General features: G+C 36.5%; 1 protein-coding gene across 3 annotated transcripts; it reads left to right on the top strand.

Moving 5' to 3' along the window:
• Positions 1–636: 636 nt before the first annotated feature.
• On the top strand, positions 637–3,263 carry LOC108575037 (pancreatic triacylglycerol lipase-like). Of its 3 annotated transcripts, none has more exons than XM_017937739.1 (7): positions 637–788; positions 874–931; positions 1,262–1,410; positions 1,492–1,734; positions 2,328–2,516; positions 2,934–3,084; positions 3,158–3,263. In XM_017937739.1, exons 1-7 carry the CDS (start codon positions 716–718, stop codon positions 3,213–3,215), a joined length of 921 nt encoding a protein of 306 aa, XP_017793228.1. In that variant the 5' UTR covers positions 637–715; the 3' UTR covers positions 3,216–3,263. The 3 variants fall into 3 exon arrangements, with proteins under 3 accessions (XP_017793228.1, XP_017793227.1, XP_017793226.1); XM_017937738.1 differs by having other exon boundaries at positions 862–931; positions 1,268–1,410; XM_017937737.1 differs by having other exon boundaries at positions 862–931.
• Positions 3,264–10,077: the final 6,814 nt, after the last annotated feature.

Raw genomic sequence — 10,077 nt, 5'->3', positions numbered from 1 at the left:
TCCAAAACAGCAACTCAATACATTCAACGAATAATTAAAGATTATGATGTTATTACTTCATAAATAATCAAAAGAGCATCATAATTCACGATTCTTCGTTTCAGAAAATGTATCTCCACTAGTGAATATCATTTTAAGCATTTGTCAACATAAACAGTAATTTCACATCCCATCTTAACACTATCTTGAATTTTGACCACTTTTTCTCATAACTCAGAAATGTTCGAATGTGTTTTAACACCCGCTACACGATACAATTAAAAAAAAATATATGCTTTACTGTAAAAAAATATCGGAGACCTCGAAAAATTCGAAAAGATACCAAATTGAAGAAATTCGTGTTCTTCTTTCGAAACTGTACAGAATATGTCTGAAACATTTTCCAGTATCGTTAAAAACAAAGGAGATAAATTAGATGTTCGTGTACTGCTAGGACACCCGGTATTTTCAGCTCGTTACACTAGCATCCTATACACTAGACTTGTCTTATCGTGTTGTATGATCTGTCAATGACGTGTTTGCCTTAGATCGAAATAATATTTCTTTATTCCTTCCTCGTTACGTGATATCCTCTCGGAGAGGGTACTTTATATATGGTCGAAGATTTTCCGATCTATTTCATAACCCGCGAGAATATCACGAATAAAGCATGGACACGCTCCATTGGAAATTATCGAACGCGTAGTATACATAGTTCCATTAATTTCAGCTAAAAATGTTAAGAATATGCTCTTACATTTGTTTACTATTGTATTTCATGTGCAAAGACATCGCTGACGCGGGAATATGTATGTACCAATTAATTTTTCCTTCGACACATTTTACGAACGTGATCGATTCACAGTGCGGTTTATTGTGCAGTTTATTGTGCAGGTGACGAAGACAATAATCCTAGTGCTGTCGCGAGAATTCGCCTACTGGCTTACAAGGGGTTCGTGAAACTTGGTGATTTAGTATTATTTTCGATGAACTTCATGTTCAACTGCAAAATTCTGTATACGATTGCAGAATCGTAAATGTGCCTTTACAGGCTTTTGAAACACATATTGTTTTAAGTTACTTTTTCCATTACTATTTTCTAATATTATTAATATATTTTCCTAATTTTCGGATTTTAATATTATTTCCTAACTTTTTCATTCGACGCGCCTGTATACTCTTCAGTATGAACAACTGTTCGAATAAACATTTTTCATATGGATTTTTGATAAATTTAACGAACGTAGAATTATTCTATTTGGAATAATATTCACAATTACAGTAACAGTTCTCGTTTCACGTACATCGAGAGCACACTGGCGAATCCAGGAAGCATCAGGGCGGCCGTCTTGCCCGACAGAAACACCATCCTTTACATACACGGGTTTATGGAGAACACGGAAGCGGACAACGTGCAGATAATAATTAGAGGTATTACTATCACGCGATGCAAAAAGGTAGTGGAAGCGATTGGAAAATGAGACGATTGACTTTATGGTTTCGTGTTTCCAGCCTATCTGGACAAGGGGGACGTGAATGTGATCCTGGTCGATTGGGGTGACGTAGCAATTGACATTAACTACTTTTACGTGGCCAGTCAAGTAGCTGCTGTAGGAAAGGCACTGGCTGAATCCCTTGAGAAACTCGTCGAAGTGATCAATTTGAACACGCTGCACGTGATCGGGCACTCTTTGGGCGCTCACGTGGCTGGCCATATCGGGAGATACACGAATGTCACTCTTAGCCGAATAACGGGTAAGTAGTTAGTCGAGGAAGATTTTGAGAGAAACCGAGGCGAGTGAGGCAGAAATTCACGGATAATTAGCACATTTTCGTAGATACTTAATTTTCAAAAATTGCAACAAAATTGATATTTTTTATAATAATTAACGTATAATTTTAATTGAAGAAAAAGAAGTTATTCTTGTAAACGAACAAGTTGACTTTATCTAAATATCGAAGTAAATTTAGAGAAAATAGAAATATCATTTTTTACTAAGCTTCCAAATAATCTAAAAACAAATTCATTGGTGCAAAATTGAGAAAAATGAGACTGATTCCAAAACAAGTGGAATTATTAGAAAAATAAAAAGATGATTATCATTCGAAACAATCGATTGCGCACCATTTCAAAATTAAAGTAACACGGAATCTTTCTACTACAAATCACAATCCATCGAAAATAACCTGATTATTAAAAGAAGTTCCGTTTCCGTGACGTCGACTCGCGATAATAGTAATGAAAAATAAGTACGAATAATAAAACACCGCATCACTAACGGTTTTGCATTAATATGTATTAATTAATAAGCAAAAGATTCTATAAATTATGATCTATTGGTGTATAGGCTTAGATCCAGCGCTTCCGCTGTTTTATCCCTCTGCGTGTCACATTAAATCGAGCGACGCGGAGGCTGTCGTTATCCTTCACACTGATGGTGGATTTTATGGTACGCCTATCGACACGGGGTCCGTTGATTTTTACGCGAACAGAGGAATCAGTCTACAACCAGGTTGTCCCATAATCATCGGCGGAGGTAAATCATAATGCTCGTCCGTTAAGATAATCCGATGGGCTCGTCACCGATAGAATATAGGAAATTTTAATAGCGAACGAATATACCATTTACAACTCAATAACCGGTTATCTTTGTAATTTATAAAACCGATCTCCTTAACGTTGTTTACTCTACCCGATCGTTTTCATCAATCGCGAACTGCAAAATAGTTGAAGAAAGAAAGATATGTTATATACCGATAAAACACACTTTTCACGTTAGATATTCCTCGTTTATTCCGTCTTTTTCTTCATCTTGTTAAGGATAAAAATTGAAATTTTGCAATTTGATATTTAGTTAGATTTAGATTTGATTTTTTATCGATTGTTTCATACTATGTGTAATATTATTTTCTAAGTAATGATTTTTATGAAAATTACATATCTCCGCTGGAAGAATTGTGCAGCCATCAGAGATCCGTCAAGATATACGCGGAGTCTCTGAAGAATCCTAAAGCGTTTCCTGCGCACAAGTGTTTCGATAAAATAATGGAGAACGGGAAAGATGACAGGGAAGTTTATTTCGGTGATTCCACTCCAAAGAACATGTGAATAAAATTCTCTCGTCTGAATACGTTAAAATTTACGACATAATCTATATTTACGTATAATTTCTTTCAGATTTGGTCCATATTGTTTCAATACCAATGCCTATTCTCCATACGGTAAAGGCACTTGACATGTGACAATTTTTCAGCAATCCAGAATATCAAATATCGATATAAGTACCGCAATAAATTATTACAATTATTAATCCTAAATTGTTAAGTTCGTTTCGTTGTTTTATTAACCAATTCGTTCTTCACTGAAAAACTACATTAATCTGAACAAATTTTTTCGCGAGAGACTAGCATATTTATTCTTTCTTCTTTTTTTTTTCCTGTCTCTTCTCGTAAAGTGACTTTTCTCAGAGACAATTTCGCCAAGTATCAGATTAATGATTCTTTTCGCGGGCACAGTAACGGAATAAATGCCTAACATCAACGCATCGTGATAACCGCAGATGACAAGCAAGACTTTACTATCGCTTATTCTCGCTGCAAGCGCGTAGCAGACAGGCGGACATAACCATACGCAGACACGATCGTAGGATTGCAAATTCAAAAAGGACAACCTGCCGACCCACGCTACTGCGTAGTTCTCCATTGCTAATCAATTGACGCCGTATCAGAGGTTCTTTAACCCCATTGTGTTCCAGCAAGGGTACACGCGTCGCTGAATGCAGTATAATAGATTCGTTTCCACGAAAACCCTTCAACGTTTTATCAATGTTCACTACGTGCATGCATACGTGGAATATTTACGATGTTAATAAATAACATTTTATTTTAACATACGAAATATTCCCAGAATTAAAGGATAATTAAACGCAAAATTTACACGCAAGAAACAGAAATCTAGTTTGAAAAATTTTCTTTATACAGACTACCTAAATTTTTAGGTAATTTAAATGATTTCAAAAGGTAAAAAAGAAGGAAGAATAATTTTTTTATAAAACTCTTTTCAGGGTCACTTATTTTTTTTTTTACACGAATGTATATATCTTTTTCTACTGTATGTTGCAGCAAATATTGACGTGCATTTAAACATGCATAAGAATATGACCTTAAAATTTCAAATCAAACGTGAAATTTCCTTTCGTTATTTTGCCATTTCTTCCATCGAAAAAATTTCTCTTCCCTCTCTGAAGGCATTTAAGTTACGCATCAAAATTTTCCCGTATAATCATAGCTGCAGAAGATTAAGTGGCATGTTTCATGTGGCTCACCCTGTGTATCTGCATATATACATATAATGAGGTACTAATAACGCTTAATGTTGTATAAATACAAGGAATATCTACATATGTTAGCAATATAAGCAAACATCGTGTCTCGATCGTGTACAGTCCGGCTCATTACCAGTTCGCTCGTTTCCGGCGTCTCAGAGCCAGAAATGGCACTTCCGTTCGCAAATTGTACACGTGTGTCTGGAAGAATCTACTAACCGATTTGGCGCAGTGACGCATGAATAGCCGATTATAATTTTATTTCGAACGCTTGTCGTCATGAATAATTAATACGAATCGCGACGTTTCCTCTTGACGCGCATTATACCCGGAACCTCCCATCGAACGACGTTCGCATTCCACTTATTTATTGCTTGTATCTTACGAAGATGAAGGAAAAATATTCTGTTTTCAATACGACCATAATACGGATCACTGTAATTGAATTAGCAGCATGAATATCTATATTAATATCAATGATATTATTATTATACACGGTGTTACTAATATAATGATGTACGATATAGTATGGATTATTATCACACAGAACTGGTCTCTGTTTATAGGAAATCAATAATTTCGTATATCGTAATGTTCAATTTTTTAAGCTGGCAAAAATAACGAACGGAAGAAATTTCAGCGAAATTACATATCCGTGATTGCAGGTAAGTAAGTACGTAATTTTCGTTCAATCCTTTCGTGTCAAATCGCAATCAAACGGAAGGTTTATCAAAGCGTATCCATATACTTTCTGTCCCATCATCGGTCATAAAGAAACTGAAAAGCACGGTGGAAAAAGGTGTTCGAATGGCAAATGACGACCGGACGTTCTCCACGAGTTTAGTATCAATGGTGGTAAATTAAAGGCCAACACTCAAAGCGACCGAACGAAATTGAAAAGTTCCACGGACTCGATGCACGCGAATGAATTCCAATTCGAGTCCATTAAACTCATCGAAATAGATCTTTCCTCTCGCGCTCTATACGAGTGTTTCTCTCTTTTGCTAATTACACCAGATTTCCAAGAGTGTTCAACTATACTTTGCTTTCCAGACGATCGGTCAAGGAATTTTGTAATTAGACTCTGTTGACGAAAAAAAATTTCAAACAAGTTTAATAAAGTCTAGTCCATTTCTTCCGAAAAAAATCCATTTCCGTGGAATATTTTATGTATTAGAGAAAACAAAAATGATTCACTGTTAAATACTGAATTTGTCGAAGAGAAATTTTAGTTTCTTCTAATTTTCTATTTAGTTATTTTTATCCACGGATAGGGACCAATTTGCGTGCAAAATAACATAAACGGGGTGTAGACAAATTATCGATAGTTGCGAACGAAAAGAAAAAAAAGAAGAAATATTAAATTAAATGAAAAATTGACTTAAATCAGACATGGTGAAAATAATGATCACTGATAAAGCGCGCGAAAAAAGAATTTTCAAATAACACAGAAATTTCCAAGAAAAAAAAAACGAATTTATTTCACAAACACCTAATCAAACATAATACATCTACTATCGTCAGTATACTAGCAACAGCCCACCATTGTAAAGCTTACATTATGGTTACTCGCTATTAAAAACAAAAAAGAAGAAAACTCCACAGCCTATACAATGTGCTCTACGTCTTAATTGTAATTTACAACACGTTCACCAAATTACCGCGATTACATGGTGAGACGCGTAACAGTAATGTTCTATTCTACCGAGCTAATTGAAACACATGCGTCTACTGTTCAGATATCGGGCTGCTCGAAGACCGATCCGACGCGTTGTTAATTGTGTTGTTAACATGCATAACCGTAGCACGGCGGTCTAGCTGCGTAAAGCAATGTCCGCGCGTGCACGCGAATGCATTCTAATCGAACCAATTAAATTAACCTGACAGTGCAACTGGTTCGTTACCACGCGAGCGTTCGTCCTGCGAGAACCGTTACACATTCGCGACGCTGAAAGGACTTCCGAAAAAACAACTGTCACTTTTCCCTTCCTGGCTATTCGTTCTGCGAGTTATCGGCCGGCCAATGCTATATTTCAGCCGGCAATAGCTGCACGGCAGCGATGCATCAATTTCGTCGCGCCTTCTATTCATTGATCGCCGAGCTATTTCTTGAACGCATCGCTGCACTCCCGTCGCCATCTTGCGATTTAACGTATTATTCGAGAATGCTACACCTTTTTTTCTTTCACTGTTATTTGTAACTGTTTCTTCTTTTATTCGTATTGTAATTTGACAGAGTAACCGGAGGTGGGACTGTTGTTTATTAATTGCTTCACCCTAGGGAGGTTTAATTGCAAATTTTAAGGTTTAATTGAATTTCAATTAGAAAATATAAATAAATGCCAGATGTAATTCGTTTGTTCACAATCTGACACAAAGATAGGTTATCGGCACCCTACACAATTTATTTTATGAAAAAAAAAAAAAAAAAATTTGTGGACATTACTTGATCCTCCATTGAACTTCCTGAAGAAGCAATATCCTAAAATACCTTGCATGCTCTCAATAAGTCACTTAAATCCTACACTTTTCAACTTTAACATGCATCTCCAAAAATTTCCCTACTTCTCAATATATCCAACATCAAACGCCAATAATGAAAACCTCAAGCTACCCTTTTCAACCCCTTAAAAGAATGCGTAGCATCCAAAGATCTATACAAATAAAAAAAAGGAAAAGAAGACACAACTAGAACTATTTCCGCATCCTTATCGATACCCTTTATAGATTCCCTCGAAGAATCCGATCCAGCCTCCTCCTTGCATACAGTTGCACTTTTTACCTGGAATCGGAACGCGAGGAACAGGATCATTAACAACACCTATGACGCAAGGAAACGTCTAACGTCCAAGGCTGAGAGTGCTGCCGAGCCATTCATGCTTCACTGAATAGGACGAAACAAATACAATCGTTACGTATCCGCGGGACCCCTTCTTCTTCCGCCAAGCTGAACAAGAATCCCATACACAATCCCATGGCGCGTATAATGCTCCTCTACCGCGGTTCTCTAGCGCGAGTGTTGCGCGCACGAGGCGGTGCAGCAACCGGTGCGCCTCTCCAGAGGGCATAATTCTTTGATCTCGATTTTTGTCCACTCTTCCCCTCCGCCCTATACCAAGACCAGCTTCCCCATGCTCTGTTGCCTGGACGTTCTACATCGCGCGACCGACCCTCCTCCCCGCAACAGAAAATTCAAGACCGGTTAATCCAGATTAACTTTGAGCCGGCGTACTGTATGTATGCACGTAGGTAAGCGCGCGTATACCGAACGCCTCTGTACACGTGTAGGTTTTCACATGTGTAGATCTGTAGGGTATTGGGTGGCGTGTTTGTGTGCGAGAGTCTGTGGCGGCGAGCCTCGATCGGGAGTAACGATCTTCCGCGATCAAAATGCAACGATACTTTCCCCCCGGAGCACTTGCCGGACCTGTCCTACCGCTGCATCCGAGCTCTTCTTCGCATAGGCAGAATTACGGACGCGTGCAACGTCTGGCAGAGCCATGACCTACGAGTCCCGTGAAAAACAGACCGTGGTTGGACGATTCGAGAATTGGGGTTTTTAGATTTGGGGGTTGGTTGAAGATAGGATTTTGGGTCAAGCTTTGGATTGGGATGTTTTCCTTGAGACATTAAGTCTCGCGGAATACTGATTGTATATTAGGAAAAATGGGGACAATTTTTAGTAGGAATAGGTGAATTAATTTTTTGGGTAGTGTAGGTAATAACTGGTTCGTGATATAATTGGAAAAATTTAAGTTTATTCTGTGTTTAAGTATTCCGAAATTTTCGTTCACATTTAGAAAGTCGATTGTAGGGAACTATGTGTTTACAACTATCTATTTTCGAAAGTGATTTCGTGTTGAATGATTGATTAGAGAAATGTTATTTTACCTTTCTGTTTTTTGAAAATTGGAAAGAATTTGTGACATTCAATATTTTTACTTTTTATATTGAATGTATTAAAGTACCTAACTTTCAAGAATTACGAAATTGGAATTTCAAAAGTACGAAAGTTACATTATATATTTTAGAAAATAAAAAGAAATTTACGTGTAGGATTAAAATTACTTTCACGGATTGTAAAATTAGAACGTGCAAATCTATTTTGGGAACCTTTCTCCGACAGACGTAATAAAGTGGCAAATGCTTTTTAATTATGCAGCCTTGCCTCGATGACCAGTCAAGGTGAAGTGCTGAAACAGTTCTGAAAAGCGACGTGAACATTATCCGCGAAACCTCCTCAATATCGACCCACGCAAAATCTAGGTTGCAAGATTAAATATTGCAAGGCTAACGAGATACAGATCTACAGTACACATTGTAGCCACGAATGAGCGCCATTGAAATTATTTTAATTCCCTTTTCTACCTGAATACCCTGTTCAAGTTAACAAGATTAATCTTTTGATAGGCTAGTAGTCCAAAACCACTTAACTTTACCATGATTTTTACAAAGAAAAATGGTACATTTCAATTTGCATTAAATTAGTTTCAAAGTGAAAACTATTTTATTCTGTAAAGAAATAAAATGTTTGACAAAATGATGACAATGAAAATACAATAAAATTAATATTAAAAAAAATTGTCTTTATGAATGAAAGATCTATATTCTTCAGACACAGTGTTCTCAAAATATAAGTTAAACAACTCCACCAATAAAATTATTACAAAAACACAAGTTTCAGATAATTCGAACAATTCCATCCACATATTTTTCAAAGAACAATTGAAGCTTTACAGGTTATACGATAATCCTTAAGCATAGATCGAAAAATTAACCTTGTTAGTTTAGCACGATATAAAGGGTGGACCAATAAAAATGACCACCTTAAATATCTCCTGAACGATGAAAGTAAGAGAAAAATTTTTCGAATAAAACTCCTTGATACAAAAGAGATATTGAAGATAGTAATTCTAACTGGTTCATTCCGAATATTCACTATCTTATAAATTCTGGATCCTTTCTCAAAGACTTTCCATACAAATAAAGATAAACGAAGAATTAACACATATTGAATAATATTACTTCGAAAATAAGTAATATCTGTCTAACGATCAAAATATGAAAGAATGGTATCACAAAACTATACGTCTACGTTGAGTAAATCGTAATTTGAAGCACCTTAAGAGCGAACCAATCGATCAGAGCTTGAACGGTTGCCTGGTCCAAGTCTGAAGCGTTAATTGAATCGAACGCGGATCAAATTTGTGTTTAAGATGTGTATCCAGCGCAAGAAGAGGTCGCTGTATAAGGCATCGTTCACGATATTAATGATGGCAACGCATCGCTGGTAATGAACACATGCAAAACCTGTCCCGCCCACGTGCGTAGCCCGCTTTATACGCATGCAACGACATCATCCGTATATACAGTGCTGTATCAAGGGTTCATCTAGCCTCTTAGGAAATTGCACTATTATCCTCATTGTAATAATCGAACGATTACCCCCGAAGAGTTCGTCTCGTTACCAGAATGTCACGTGTTCCAGTTAACATTAACATACCTGAGAAATTTCACAGTATTCTTAATAAGTGATTAAGGAAATGGACGCCATTAATTAAACAAATAACTTTTAGTAGTAGTACTTTTAATAAAAAAAAATGGGAGATGATCTACACGTATAAATAAAATCGTTTGAATTGTTCGATTTTTTAATAAAATTCTGATTGTAAAGTATATAATTTTTCATTTACAAACTAAGAAATGATTTTATCCGTTCACCGAGATTTTCTTCTTTCCTGTAGCTTTCTATTAATTGTTTATGTTTCGAGTT

Source organism: Habropoda laboriosa, unplaced genomic scaffold (genome assembly GCF_001263275.1).
Source record: "Habropoda laboriosa isolate 0110345459 unplaced genomic scaffold, ASM126327v1 scaffold204, whole genome shotgun sequence".
Lineage (NCBI taxonomy): Eukaryota > Metazoa > Arthropoda > Insecta > Hymenoptera > Apidae > Habropoda > Habropoda laboriosa.
This window is presented reverse-complemented; position numbering and strand designations above follow the sequence as displayed.

Coding starts and splice junctions, on each gene's coding strand:
- LOC108575037 (XM_017937737.1), top strand. CDS start 716: ATGTTAAGAATATGCTCTTACATTTGTTTACTATTGTATTTCATGTGC. Junction 1,735..2,327: donor CACTCTTAGCCGAATAACGG/GTAAGTAGTTAG, acceptor ATTGGTGTATAG/GCTTAGATCCAGCGCTTCCG. Junction 3,085..3,157: donor GATTCCACTCCAAAGAACAT/GTGAATAAAATT, acceptor AATTTCTTTCAG/ATTTGGTCCATATTGTTTCA.